The sequence below is a fragment of the Parambassis ranga genome, chromosome 20, assembly GCF_900634625.1.
Source record: "Parambassis ranga chromosome 20, fParRan2.1, whole genome shotgun sequence".
In the NCBI taxonomy this organism is placed as follows: domain Eukaryota; kingdom Metazoa; phylum Chordata; class Actinopteri; family Ambassidae; genus Parambassis; species Parambassis ranga.
This window is the reverse complement of record NC_041040.1, coordinates 4,940,988-4,955,357: the sequence shown is the minus strand read 5'-3', so window position 1 is coordinate 4,955,357 and position 14,370 is coordinate 4,940,988. Positions and strand designations below refer to the sequence as shown.

General features: G+C 49.0%; 2 protein-coding genes across 3 annotated transcripts in view; both read left to right on the top strand.

The window, feature by feature from the left end:
* The first annotated feature begins 524 nt into the window (after window positions 1-524).
* Window positions 525-3,874, top strand: tubb6 (tubulin, beta 6 class V). Of its 2 annotated transcripts, none has more exons than XM_028433188.1 (7): window positions 525-702; window positions 1,699-1,807; window positions 1,904-2,014; window positions 2,235-2,350; window positions 2,460-2,588; window positions 2,661-3,475; window positions 3,568-3,874. In XM_028433188.1, exons 1-7 carry the CDS (start codon window positions 646-648, stop codon window positions 3,635-3,637), a joined length of 1,407 nt encoding a protein of 468 aa, XP_028288989.1. In that variant the 5' UTR covers window positions 525-645; the 3' UTR covers window positions 3,638-3,874. The 2 variants fall into 2 exon arrangements, with proteins under 2 accessions (XP_028288989.1, XP_028288988.1); XM_028433187.1 differs by having other exon boundaries at window positions 531-702; window positions 2,661-3,480.
* Window positions 3,875-5,783: 1,909 nt separating this feature from the next.
* Window positions 5,784-14,370, top strand: part of LOC114453321 (NACHT, LRR and PYD domains-containing protein 12-like) — an 8,902-nt gene continuing 315 nt past the window's right edge. Inside the window, exons 1-14 of the mRNA XM_028433183.1 lie at window positions 5,784-5,889; window positions 8,074-8,358; window positions 8,435-9,883; window positions 9,938-10,268; window positions 10,524-10,697; window positions 10,811-10,984; window positions 11,318-11,464; window positions 11,838-11,907; window positions 12,110-12,168; window positions 12,579-12,793; window positions 12,947-13,212; window positions 13,315-13,431; window positions 13,517-13,658; window positions 13,949-14,370. Of these exons, the coding sequence (XP_028288984.1) occupies window positions 8,082-8,358; window positions 8,435-9,883; window positions 9,938-10,268; window positions 10,524-10,697; window positions 10,811-10,984; window positions 11,318-11,464; window positions 11,838-11,907; window positions 12,110-12,168; window positions 12,579-12,793; window positions 12,947-13,212; window positions 13,315-13,431; window positions 13,517-13,658; window positions 13,949-14,319 (3,792 nt within the window). The 5' untranslated portion in view covers window positions 5,784-5,889; window positions 8,074-8,081 and the 3' untranslated portion in view covers window positions 14,320-14,370. The remainder of the gene's footprint in view (window positions 5,890-8,073; window positions 8,359-8,434; window positions 9,884-9,937; window positions 10,269-10,523; window positions 10,698-10,810; window positions 10,985-11,317; window positions 11,465-11,837; window positions 11,908-12,109; window positions 12,169-12,578; window positions 12,794-12,946; window positions 13,213-13,314; window positions 13,432-13,516; window positions 13,659-13,948) is intronic.

Below are 14,370 nucleotides of genomic sequence, written 5' to 3'. Positions count from 1 at the left end.
TTCTCTGGATGTTTCATCTGTTTTAATGTGTAATGACTTTAATTAAAATATATTAAATGTAATAATAAAGATGAGTGTTATAAAGCCTCTGTGTGTTTATTAAACCGCCCGGCAGTGCTGTCCTCTGGGTCCCCCCTGTGGTCCTCTGGGTCCCCCTGTGGTCCTCTCTGGGCTCCCAGCAGGTCCTTCCTCATTCTTCTCTGCAGTGTAGAAGTCTGTCAGTAAATCTTTATTGCAGTGGATGGGGGACACCATAGCGACCTCCTCCATGCAGACCTCCTGCTGCTGCAGAGACTGTTTGGACTGTTCTTTGGGTCCTGGATCCTGGGCCTGTGGTGGACTCCTGCTCTGCAGCGTTTATAATAATCTAAAGCTTTAAAATCAGCTGCAGCGCGGATGGAACTGAAAAGACTCAAACACTGTTTGATGCGGATTTCGTGCTGACTCGGGACAAACTGGACTGTGAGCCCCCCCCCTCCCACCAGGCAGGGCGTGGTACCGTGAACGCGCGTGACAGGAGACGGAGGAGCACATGAAGCTCGCCGCGCGCTCACGTCGCTCAGACTCACAGCGGCACCCAGCAGCGGAGGACCGAGCGGAGCCACAAGTCCCGCAGATTACCGGACAGGAGACAAGAAGGCAGCGATGAGGGAGATCGTCCACATCCAGGCGGGACAGTGCGGGAACCAGATCGGAACTAAGGTACCGAGTTCTTCCCTCTGTCACCGGACACAGCTCTGAAACACGGTCAAACTTCACCACAAGCTTTTATCGATTTTATCGATCTTTGATATAACATTAAACACAGGAGAGGACGCAAAACAAACCGTGTGTGTGTGTGTGAGAGAGAGAGAGAGAGTGTGTGTGTGTGTGTGTGTGTGAGAGAGAGAGTGAGAGTGTGTGTGTGTGAGAGAGTGAGAGTGTGTAAGAGAGAGAGAGAGAGTGGGAGAGAGTGTGTGTGTGATAGAGAGAGAGAGTGTGTGTGTGAGAGAGAGAGAGAGTGTGTGTGTGAGAGAGAGAGAGAGTGTGTGTGTGAGAGAGAGAGTGTGTGTGTGTGTGTGTGAGAGAGTGAGAGTGTGTAAGAGAGAGAGAGAGAGTGGGAGAGAGTGTGTGTGTGATAGAGAGAGAGAGAGTGGGAGAGAGAGAGTGTGTGTGTGTGAGCGAGAGAGAGAGAGAGTGTGTGTGTGTGAGCGAGAGAGAGAGAGTGTGTGTGTGTGTGAGCGAGAGAGAGAGAGAGAGTGTGTGTGACTGTGTGTCTGTGAGAGAGAGAGAGTGTGTGTGTGTGTGAGAGTTTTAAATGAATCAAGTTGTTCATGTTAGAGTCTAAAAGTTTAAATTGTCAGATTAACTCTGAAACCTCCTGTGAAGTCAGAATGTGTGTGTGTGGGAGGTGGGGGGGGGGTGCTCTGTGAGCCACTGAGAGAGTATTCAAGGAATGTGAGAGCACACACACACACACGTGATGCAGTAACATCTCACTGTGACTGCAAAGGATGCTGGGAAATGATTCAGTGAGACCACATGAGATGAAGAGTTCATTCAGGAGGTAAATAAATCAGAAAACAATCATTGGTGCAGGTTAAAGACACACGAAGGGAGGTTTAATGCCTAACTGTGACATTCAGTCCTCTGATGTGAGGGGGAGTCAGTGAACGCATCGTGCAGACGGTGACTCTCGGGGTCTCTTCTTGTGTTCAGTTCTGGGAGGTGATCAGCGACGAGCACGGCATCGACCCTGCAGGAAACTATGTGGGGGACTCCTCTCTCCAGCTGGACCGGGTCAACGTCTACTACAACGAGGCATCCTGTGAGTGCACACAACAGACACACAAATGCCCCCTGACAAGGTTTGGTTTCTTTTATGGGACACTGTGGTGAACTAAAGTCTTCTCCGTGTGTGCAGCACATAAATACGTCCCCCGGTCTGTACTGGTCGACCTGGAACCAGGAACCATGGACAGCGTCCGCTCAGGGGCCTTTGGACAACTGTTCAGACCCGACAACTTCATCTTCGGTAACATTCAGCTGCTTTGTGGAGCAGAGAAACTTTCAGCTTTACATCTGCGGCGTTGTTTTATAAACGGACGTCACGCTGTCGTAGACATGAAACAGAACCCACTCCTGTCCTCCGGCTGAGAAATGGGTCACAGCAGCGAGTGTGTGTGTGTCTGCCTGCATCTGTTGAGGGATCGTTTTACAGACAGACTTTCTCTGTTCTGACTGGTTGTCTGCAGGTCAAACAGGTGCAGGAAACAACTGGGCCAAAGGTCATTACACAGAGGGGGCGGAGCTGGTGGACTCGGTGCTGGACATTGTGAGGAAGGAGTGTGAGCACTGCGACTGTCTCCAGGTGAACTGCCTGGGTTTAACCTGAGGGGGCGGGGCTTAAGTTAACGTTTCAGGATAGAGGTCCATGTCCTGACCCTCTTCACCGACTCATGTTGTCATGTTGCCTGCAGGGTTTCCAGCTGACTCACTCTCTCGGAGGGGGCACCGGCTCGGGCATGGGAACTCTACTGATCAGCAAGATCCGGGAGGAGTACCCCGACCGGATCATGAACACCTTCAGCGTCATGCCCTCACCTAAGGTACGCACCCCGCCTGTGATTCTGTTTTGTCCGGCTGTCTCTGAGGCCTAATTCCTGCTCTGCCTCCTCCAGGTGTCGGACACCGTGGTGGAGCCCTACAACGCCACCCTGTCGGTCCATCAGTTGGTTGAGAACACAGATGAGACCTACTGCATCGACAACGAGGCACTCTATGACATCTGCTTCCGCACGCTCAAACTCACAACGCCTACCTACGGAGATCTGAACCACCTGGTCTCAGCCACCATGAGTGGCGTGACGACCTCGCTCCGTTTCCCCGGACAGCTCAACGCAGATCTCCGCAAGCTGGCCGTCAACATGGTGCCTTTCCCCAGACTCCACTTCTTCATGCCGGGATTCGCACCTCTGACGGCGAGAGGCAGCCAGCAGTACCGAGCGCTCACAGTTCCAGAACTCACCCAGCAGATGTTCGATGCCAGGAACATGATGGCGGCCTGCGACCCTCGCCACGGACGCTACCTCACCGTGGCCACCGTCTTCCGTGGGCCCATGTCCATGAAGGAGGTGGACGAGCAGATGCTGAACATCCAAAACAAAAACAGCAGCTACTTTGTGGAGTGGATCCCCAACAATGTGAAGGTGGCTGTCTGTGACATCGCTCCGCGGGGGCTCAAGATGGCCGCCACCTTCATTGGAAACAGCACGGCCATCCAGGAGCTGTTCAAGAGGATATCGGAGCAGTTCTCCGCCATGTTCCGCCGAAAGGCCTTCCTGCACTGGTTCACAGGCGAGGGCATGGATGAGATGGAGTTCACCGAGGCAGAGAGCAACATGAACGACCTGGTGTCCGAGTACCAGCAGTACCAGGAGGCCACCGCCAACGACAGCGAGGAGAACTTTGAGGAGGAGGAGGATGACATCAACGAGTAAGGTGGCTGGAAGGAGGAAGCTCAGAGCACATGGTAGAGTCACCACAGGACATCAGTCCACTGCTAACATAGATTTCTGTCTTCCACAGGTTTCTGCTTTTGAATTCTTTTGGTCAAACAGGAAGTAGTCCTTTAGAAACCGATGAGGACAGATGCTGACAGAACTCTGCTGAGTTCTGACTTCCAGATGTTTGGTTTGATTTTATGGGCTTCATCTTGATTTCTGTCCCATTAACAGTCTGCTCATGACTTTAACTGTTTGTGTGAACTGAAGCTAATGAAGCTAACTGTTGGATTAAAGCAGGTCCGGGTCAGCGCCGCCTGGTCCCAGGCTGGATTTTCTACATGTGTGTCGTTATCGGCTGAAAAGAAATAAAAGCTTCTTCTGAACCCTGACGTGTGTCAGTGTGCTGTTGTTGTACGTGAGCTGCCACAGGTAGCTGTGATTGTTCCTGTCCCCAGAGGACGAATCCTGAGGGGGGTCAGCTCCTCATAGACTGGATCTTCACCTGGTCAGTCTGTGCGGTCGGCTGGTGGAGCAGTACAGCAGGGGTTTGTTTCAGCCAGTTAATCCAGGCTGTGTGTCAGAACTGATCTCACAGCACTTCTGTTTGTGAGAGGATTACATGCAGCACAGCAGCGGACAAAGACCTGCGGCTCTGGTCTGTCTGCGGATCTATTCTCCATCGGTGTCCCTTTGTCTCTGAAGCAGGACCAGCAGAGCCACAAAGCTCACATGATGTGGCGGCCTCTTCGTCCGGCTCAGGTCGGCCTCCTCTTCCTCATGTAGAGGTAGCTCTGTAGGGTGCACAGGTGTAACACCTGCCTGCCTGGTTTCCAGCGCTCTGGGATCAGACTGAAGATGAGTGATTTGGTGGAGGAGGGGGGGCAGAGCAGACTCTTCTGAATCTAAGAACTCTGACTGGTCCAAAGATCAGCACCGAGCCTGGACTGAGGGACACGTTTAAACAGGCAGCCACACACAACCAGCACATCAGCATGCGGGCACACACACACTGTTACACACCAGCACCACCACAACACGAGCTCGTCAGGGCCCATCGTTTACAGCGGAGGCCGTCAAGCCGAGCAGCAGCACACACACACAACAAACAACCGACCCACTAAAAACAGACGGAAAAGGACACATGAGACACAAGGAGTCTGTGGCAGAGACCCAGACCAGCAAGAGCAGCAGCTGAAAGGAGATAAAGTCAGAGGCAGAGGTTTGAAGGTGCTGCCACCTGGTGGAGGAAGCAGAGAGCAGCACCTGCTTTAACACCATCACTCTCAGGTGTGGGTTTAACTTCTCACAGCTGTCCTCCTGTCTGCTTCAGGTCACTCCCACCCTCTGCCCCCTTGTTCTGTGTCCACTCACTCACACACACACACACACCTTCATCAAGACTCAGGGGAAATTCAGTGTTACAGCAGGTAAGATAGAAGCACATGTAAGAAGAAGAAAAATAGCAAAAATATAAAAAACAGATCAATATAAATGAACACAAGGTGAATGATGCTTGATTAAATACCAGAATAAAGTGACGTCAGACTTCAGTGAACACAGCAGCAGGTAGGAAGGACCTGCTGCTTCACACAGCGTGGATGGAGCAGCCTGTCACTGGAGGAGCTGCTCAGTGCTGTGCATGGGGTGGTGTTCTCCATCAGGGAGCTTAGCTTTGCCAGCAGCAATCACCAGCAGAGAGTTTCAGGAAAATGCTGAGAAAAGTTTTACTGAAAGGTTTCTTGTAAAATCTTGTAAAAACTTTACACTTTATCTATGATTCAGCTGTTTTTCTGGGTTCAGGATTATCGTCTTTTGAACACGGTGTAGCTTATCATGATGTGAATATTTAGATGTAAATGTTGTCTTTTTAGTGTTGTAATCGTGGACCCACAGCTGAGGCAGTGACTAACTCTACAATAAACCCATAAACCATCCAACATCTGCAGTGTTCCTGCACAGACCCACACAGAGGGGCGTGATGGTCCAAAGAACAGACGTGTGGAACGTCACGTTTATCTGACAGGTGAGAACTTGTCACAGCTACAAAACTTCCTGTTGGAACGTGAACTCTCCACGATGCATTCACGTGCATGTCCTAAATCCATACATGTACAGAGGAAGGAGGATGAAGGAGGTTCAAAACAGGAGATCATGTCCCTGGACTTGTCTGTTCTAAAAGGTGGAGAGCAGGGTGGAGAGGACGGGACACAACATACATACTCCAGTCAAATAACGGAGGCATCAGCCCGCTACACGTCATTGAGCGGAGTGAGGGAGATTTACGAATCCAGCAGGCGCACCTGAACGCGCCAGGACGCCTCCTCCCGGCTGGGTTTCTTTCGGTTTTGTGGAAGCGCAAGGCGCCGGTCAGCCCTGTGAGGGTTCGGCTCGTGTCCGGGTCCAGGTGAGTGCGGCGCTCCTCTGCGGTTCCGGCAGCTCGCAGACCTTGGTGCTGGCGGTGCTGCGGCTTCCCTGCGGCAGCGGGCCGCTCACTTCCGTGAAGTCAGAAACTCAAACTCAAAGACATTATTTACAGCAAATAGAAATACGAAATATACAGAAACAAAAGTGAGTTTTTGTGGCTGAGGCAGGACAGACTTCCTGCAGTGATCCTTCAGACAGGCAAGCTGTCTGAGCCTTTTGGAGAAGGCGCTCCGCCGTCTGTCCGGTAGAGGGTGCTGGAGGTGATGGGGGTGGAGAGGGTGGTGGGGGTGATCCATGATGGATAACAGTGTGTTCAGTGACTGAAGCGGGCGGGCATAAAGGTACCGGGTCCCGTCCAGTCTATGGTCCCGTCTCGCTAGGAGCAGGCTGTTGTAGGCAAAGTGACAGCGTGGACATGGAGGACGGTGAGGACCCAGTAGCTGTGGTCCAAGCGGCTCACTGTGTGTTACACTGTTCAGCAGACTGAGCGCTGTGTGATCAGTAAAAGCTTCATTCTATTCTTTATATCTGATCATTTTACATTTTATAACTCTGACCCTATAGCTCTTATTACTCTTGCCTATGGATTTATAAATCTAATCAGGCCTTTAGTTCAGCCGATAATCAATGATATGATTACAACACACATAAATACAACTCTTATATTGGGGAACAGATCAATCACTCCTGCAGTGTTTTACACAGGCCGAAAATATTTTTAAATTATATATTCATTAGAGAATGTTTCTCTTCATGTCCTCTTAAAAACACACAAATAGCCCCGGTAATTAACTGTTTATGTCCGGTCGGGAGACCTGCACAGGACTGAATTCCCGTGCAGGTCTCCCGACCCGTCTCTACTCCTCTGCAGCCAATGACAGAGCCAGCCTTCCTGATCAGTGTGTTCAGCCTGCCGGTGTCATGGCTGCCATGCTGACTTCTTCTACTTTTCAGACAGTAGCTGACCTCATAGCTTCATTCTCTGCTGCATCTTATGTTACAGCCATTAAAATGTCGATCTTTGAGGAGTTTCATTGATTACTCCAGGGATTGATCTTTCAGGATGTTTGGTTTTAGTGCCTGTAAAGTGAACATCAGTCAAAGGGATTGAAAAAGCAGAAAATCTGTTTCCAACTCATGTCTGGAGAAGTTGCTGAAGTTGTTTTTTCAAAGGCAGTTGTAGGATAAGTAGAACCATGGACTGTATATAGACATGGATGATGCAGCTCCACCTCCTTCCACTGCACCAAAGTACAAAAACATTTTCCTGATGGTGGCTGCCAGGCCTGTCGCGATAAACAATAAATGAATTAATTGCATGATAAATTAAATGGGCTCGATAAGTTTTTTGGCCGCGATAAATTACATTTGCATGCTTGTTTGTTTTTCTCTCTCTCTCTCTTGCTGCTCAACACCGTTTCAACACTTTGACCCAATTCACCATGAGACTAAACATGCTCATGTATAGAATCCGCATTGTACGAGTGAAGTTCTCTGCCTTCTCACTGGCGGCACTCGCGGCAGCGCCACCCATTAGTCCTCTTGTCCAGTCCTCTGGTGCCATCTCTGCATCAGTTTCTTTATGTGTTTCTGTCTACATGGTGGCGTTTGTAAAATTCACTGCAGCTGTCTGCAGCGGCCCGATGCGCACACACGCAAACGCATGCGCACACAAACACATGCATGCAGACACATGTGTGCACATTCAGGTGAGCCAACTCCCAGCAGCAGGTAGAGAGCGTGCTGTTTGGCTCTGTTGCTCATGACGTGCTAGTTGGTTTGATTTGACTCCATTGACTGTGCTCAGATAAGCCATGGTAATAGGCCTACCACTACTCATAATAATAATATCAACATTAATATTAATATCATTAATAATAACAATAATAATAATGTTGATGATTGGGGCCTTTAAGTGTTAAATGTTCTTTAGAAATTAAAGTTTATTGATCTTTGAAAGGGTGTACTTGCATTATATGTGGTTATCATTATATTAGTTGAACATGGTCTCAAAACGACAATATTATCTCTTATCGCAATAATTTCTCTTGGCAATTAATCGCCCAGCAAAATCTGTTATCGTGACAGGCCTAGTTGCCATGTTGGAAGTAGAGTCTAATCAGTAGAAGCACAGAAACTTCTAACGATGTTTGGATCTTCACAGGGTACAACATGGTGACTCCTCTGCAGGTGCTTCTGCAGACTTTGGATGATTTGGGACAGGAGGACTTTGAAAAGTTCAAGTGGTTGATGTGTCAGACGGGTGTCCTAGGAGACTACGAGGCCATCCCAAAGTCTCGGTTAGAAAAGGCAAACAGATCCGACACAGTGAACGTGGTGATGCAGACCTACGGTCTACACTGCCTTCTAGTCTTGAAAAAAATGTTGGTGAAGATCAATCGAGGTGATTTGGTGGAGAAGCTCAAAGATGTTGTCTCAGATCCTACAGGTAAGTCAAAGAACAGTCCACAGGCGAGGAGGTCCTGTCACACACAGACATGTAACTGAGTCTGCTCTTTATTCAGAGATTCTTGTTCGCTGTCAACACAAACTGAAGTCTGACCTGAAGAAGAAGTTCCAGTGTGTGTTTGAGGGCATCGCTAAAGCAGGAGAGCAGACCCTTCTGAACAAGCTCTACACAGAGCTCTATATCACAGAGGGGGGGACTGCAGGGGTCAGTGAGGACCATGAGGTCAGACAGATTGAAGCAGCATCCAGTGACGCACACAGACCAGAAACCCCCATCAGACCAGCAGACCTCTTTAAAGGTTTGACTGTTAAACAGGAACCAATCAGAAAAGTGATGACACAGGGAGTGGCTGGCATCGGGAAAACATTCTTAATCAATCAGTTCATTCTGCACTGGGCTGAAGACGAAGACCACCAGGACGTCCACTTCACATTTCCATTCACTTTTAGAGAGCTGAATGTGCTGAGAGAGAAACGGTTCAGCTTGGTGGAGCTTGTTCATCACTTCTTCCCTGAAACCAAAGAGGCAGGAATCTGCAGCTTCCAGCACCTCCAGGTGCTCTTCATCTTTGACGGTCTGGATGAGTGTCGACTTCCTCTGGACTTTCACAACACTGAGGTCCTGACCGATGTCACAGAGTCCACCTCAGTGCATGTGCTGCTGACAAACCTAATCAGGGGGAAGCTGCTTCCCTCTGCTCGCCTCTGGATCACCACAAGACCTGCAGCAGCCAATCAGATCCCTCCTGACTGTGTGGACCTGGTGACAGAGGTCAGAGGGTTCACCGACTCACAGAAGGAGGAGTACTTCAGGAGGATGTTCAGAGAGAAGGAGCGGGCTAGCAGGATCATCTCACACATCAAGACATCACGAAGCCTCCACATCATGTGCCACATCCCGGTCTTCTGCTGGATCACTGCCACAGTTCTGGAGGACAAGTTGGAGACCAGAGAGGGAGGAGAGCTGCCCAGGACCCTGACTGAGATGTACATCCACCTCCTGGTGGTTCAGATCAAACTGATAAAACTCAAGTATGGAGGAGCTGAGACAGATCCACACTGGAGTCCAAAGAGCAGGGAGGTGATCCGGTCTCTGGGGAAACTAGCTTTTGATCAACTGCAGAAAGGAAACCTGATCTTCTATGAATCAGACCTGACAGAGTGTGGCATCGATATCAGAGCAGCCTCAGTGTACTCAGGACTGTTCACACAGATCTTTAGAGAGGAGAGAGGCCTGTACCAAGACAAGGTGTTCTCCTTTGTCCATCTAAGTGTTCAGGAGTTTCTGGCTGCTCTCCACCTAATCCTCTGTTACACCAACAGGAACACTAAGAAGCTGAAGGACTTCCTGGGAGACAACTATAGGAACTCCTCTCTGGATGACTTCCTGAAGAGAGTCATGGAGAAATCTCTGCAGAGTAAACATGGCCACCTGGATCTGGTGGTTCGCTTCCTTCATGGCCTCTCTCTGCAGTCCAACCAGAGGCTCTTAGGAGGCCTGCTGGGTCAGACAAAGAAAGGACCAGGAATCATCCAGAGACTCTTTGGACGTCTGCAGGGTCAGACAGAGACCAGCCCAGAAACCATCCAGAGAGTCATCAAGAACCTGAAGAAGATGAACACTGATAAAATCTCTCCTGACAGAAGCATCAACATCTTCCACTGTCTGATGGAGATGAAGGACCTCTCAGTCCATCAGGAGATCCAAGAGTTCCTGCAGTCAGAGACCAGATCAAAGAAGGGACTCTCTGAGATCCACTGTTCAGCTCTGGCCTACATGCTGCAGATGTCTGAGGAGGTTCTGGAGGAGCTGGACCTGGAGAAGTACAACACATCATTGCAGGGCCGACTGAGACTGATTCCAGCTGTGAGGAACTGCAGGAAGGCTCGGTGAGTCCAGATGTGATGATGATTGTGAATCAGTGTAGATCAGTGGTTCAGTTGGTAGCAGAATGTTCACACTGGTCTGACTCTAAAGAGCCGATGTTAAAAAGAATTCAGCCTTGTTTGTTTTTTTTTGCTGAAAATTGACTCTTATTTATTTTAAACATGTCCAACAGGACGTGTCCAACTGTCTTCAGATGAAGTCCATATAAAGTGTCCTCTTTCATAATAACATGTTTTCTAATGTTTCTGTCATCACAGACTTTCTTTCTGTGGACTCTCAGAGACTCACTGTGAAGTCGTGGCCTCAGCTCTGAAGTCCAACCCCTCCCATCTGACAGAACTGGACCTAAGCTGGAACATCCTGCAGGATTCAGGAGTGGAGCAGCTGTGTTCTGGACTGCAGAGTCCTCACTGCAGACTGCAGACTCTGGGGTCAGTTCTCTGTTATTATTTATGATCAGGTTTATGAAGAATGGAGGTCCAGTTTGTCTCAGACTGCACAGACTATGGCTGGATTATCAATAACTTTAACTCTTATTCTTCAGTTTAAGTTGCTGCTGTTTGTCAGAGATCAGCTGTGCTTCTCTGGCCTCAGCTCTGAAGTCCAACCCCTCCCATCTGACACATCTGGACCTGAGCAAGAACAGGCTGCAGGATTCAGGAGTGAAGCAGCTGTGTGGTTTTCTGCAGAGTCCAGATTGCAGACTGCAGACTCTGGGGTCAGCTTATCTTTTGTAGACCTTTTAGGTTTAATTACAAACTAAACTAAAACTAACACACATTTCTCATGTGTCCATTGTGTACAGTTGTAGAATATGTTCTTTGTTTATTGTTAACAAAGTTTATTGTTTATTGTTCTCTCATCTTTGTTTCATCTCTAAGTTTAATTGACAGAGTATGCGCTTTGACTGTGTAATCATGGACGTTCACAGAAACATCTGTGTTATTAAACCGCTATAATGCTGTGTTACCAAGCTGAATCAGAGCTATAATAATGTTGACCTGAGCATTAAAGTTTTATCAATAACTTAATCATTGTTTCTTTTGTTCAGATTAAACGGCTGCAGATTGTCGAGGATCAGCTGTGCTGCTTTAGCCACAGCTTTAGAGTCCACACGCTCCCCTCTGAAACTTCTGGACCTGAGTGACAACGGCCTGCAGGGTGCAGATCTGAATCAGCTGTCTGATCTTGTGAAGAGGTCAGTGGAGTCCATTCAGCAGCACTGTACTGAACATATGTCAGGTGTGTGTGATGCTACACAGACCAGGGCAAACCTGACCTAACCAGTGCCACTAAGACCACCACTGCTGCTGCAGACCCAGACCCGAAGCTTGTTACATCCTCAAGGAGAACAGAGAAATGTGTTAGTGTCCCTGAGGCACGAACAAGAACAAAGTGAGTCTTAATCCCAGTGGCAACATAGCTCTGACTGATCATGAGACAGGGATGAAAAAGCAGCTAAAGGTAAAAGAAGAAAGAAAGAACATCTTTGGAAGTGAGAACAGGAACCTCTGTGCAGACACCGATTCACTCACTCATGCCTGACACGCTTTACTTCCTCTCCCTCCTAGCATTGTTTGTGACGGAATCACAGTAACGGCAACCGCTTCTACGTCTGAAGACACCACAGAGCAGGAGGAGGTGAGAAACCACATGCTTCTAAACTAACTGCTGTGCTGAACCAACGGAATCAGATTCCAGGGTCTACCTGGTGGAAGGGACTACAGGCCACCTGCAGCTCATTCTGCTTCTATGTCTGCTTTAGTTCAGTCAGACTCTGCAGTCTTTGGATGTGACTGTTTGTCTGACACTTTACTCACATGACATGCTCTCTGATTTCCAGTCTCCACCAACACCCTTCACACCTGAAGTGCAAACTGTGTATGCTCAGCTGTCATACAGGTAACCCTGACCTCACAGTTCCAGCTGATTATACTCTGTCCTCCAAATGCTGTATTTCAAAACTGTATGTTCCTTTTAACCCTGATCCTTTATGCCTGTGTTACATATGAACTTCAGTCTAATTACAAATCTCAGGTTGACTGCAGCAAGTCATCTTCATGTCTCAAGATGTCACCAAATTAACCAAATACTTCAGCAAACCCAGCTGGACTGTAGCTGAATGAGCCCATGAGTGACGGTGGGCTGGACCGTGAAAGTATTTAAAATCATTAGCTAGCCATCAAGCCACCCACGCACCATCTGTTGTTCGGAGAACTGAGAAAACACTCACACATCAGGAAGCTGTCTGCTCCTTGTTTCTTGGCTCAGTGTGTCTGAACACTGTGGACGTCCTCCTCTGTGTCCTACAGGTTTCAATGTCCTCATCCAGGCGTGTTCCAGTGTACTTTGACTGGACTGGTGTTTGTTATGGCTTGGGGGGCGGAGCTGATGTACAGGACCATCCAATGGGACGAGAGCCTCCTCCAACCTGCTAGAAAGACACCAGCAGGGCCGCTGTTCAACATCCACTGTTCTGAGGGTGCCGTCACTCAGCTCCACCTCCCACACTGTGAAACAAAGGATGGTGAGTCTGTGCGGATCAATGACAGGAACATGATCCATCAGAGGCCAGATTCAGACTAGATGCTCCGTTAATGGCAGCAGATTGACTTGAACTGGTCCTCACAGTGAACCAGGCTCTGATCAGTCCTTCGGGTGGATCTCTGTGCTTCCACAGCGCTGTGCTCTGATGACCTGCTGTCTGTTGCCCACTTCTCTGATATTGGAATGAGCTTCTTGAAGCCGCTGAAGATCACCAACACTCATGTGGTCGTGGACGTCTCTGACCTCTCTGCCTTTGGCCTCGTCTGGGATTTTGTTAGAAGGTTTCTGAACATCCTTCTGCCAATAAACGGCCAAGTCCTGCTGTTCCTCCGGCCTCCAACTAGAGGTCCTCGAACACTGGATGTGTTTCTGCTGCAGGGAAACGTCCCTCTGTCAGAGGTACAGCTGCACTGACAGGTGGTCACACAGGTGTGACCACCTGTGTGAGTGAAGATTTGACAATACAAGCTTCAACACTCTTAAATTGACCTCTTGATTAAGGTTGCCGTCCAGCAAGGAGACGCTGAGCGCATCCAGACCTCCTCTGACTGTCAGCTCAGCGTTGGTCAGAGTTACAGCCTCCACTGTGAACAAGAGGAGCTGGAAATACAGCCTGAGGTGAGCCAAGCCTTCAAGCCACTCAACTCAAACTCACATTTTAGATGATCGGGTCTGACAGTGAGGGCTGTCTGCTGGTTTTCAGAGGGTAGAGTTTGTCTCAAGGTTTGGACCAAACTACCATCCAACATTTGAAGTGTTCCTGCATACAAACCCAGAGAGAGTGACGGTGATGGTCCAAGATGGAGAAAGAAGAGAAGTCTGGAAACGTCATGTGTATCTAACAGGTCAGAACTTCCTCACTTCTCACAGCTACAATCAAAAAAGGCCAGAGAAGATAAACTGGTGCAGAAGTCAGAAAACGTTTATCTCAGGCAGCTGGAAGGCAGCATGTACATGTATGACTGACAGCAGAGGGAGGGGCGTGTCCACTGTTTGATTGACAGCAGAGGGAGGGGTGTGTTCACTGTTTGATTGACAGCAGGGGGAGGGGCGTGTCCACTGTTTGATGGACAGCAGCCAAAGCTGACTGAAGTGTTTGAATTTATTCAGTCCTGTTGTCTTGTTATTTTTCCAGGCTGTGGTCCAGCTCAGACTCCGAGTGTCCCAGCTCAGACTCAGACTCCGAGTGTCCCAGCTCAGACTCCGACTCCGAGTGTCCCAGCTCAGACTCAGGGTCTCTCAGCAGAAAAGAAGCTGGAGTCGGTTCGGTCAGAATTTGTTGACAGAGTGTCTCTTGAAATTCTTGCTAAGCTGAGGGATAAACTCTTGGAGCGTGGGGTGATCACTGATCAAGAACTGGACTTTCTTCCCAGTGTAACCACAGCAAATAAAGCTCGAGAGTTGGTGGACACAGTGAGAAGGAAAGGGTCAGGAGCCAGCTCTGCTCTGATCACTGATCTCTGTGTGGTGGATCCATTCCTGTCCAGACATCTGGGGTTGATGTGAAGCAGAATGATGGTCTGTTCCTCCACCTCCAGCCACATCAGCCACACTGGA

Coding starts and splice junctions, on each gene's coding strand:
- tubb6 (XM_028433188.1), top strand. CDS start 646: ATGAGGGAGATCGTCCACATCCAGGCGGGACAGTGCGGGAACCAGATC. Junction 703..1,698: donor GGAACCAGATCGGAACTAAG/GTACCGAGTTCT, acceptor TCTTGTGTTCAG/TTCTGGGAGGTGATCAGCGA. Junction 2,015..2,234: donor ACCCGACAACTTCATCTTCG/GTAACATTCAGC, acceptor GGTTGTCTGCAG/GTCAAACAGGTGCAGGAAAC.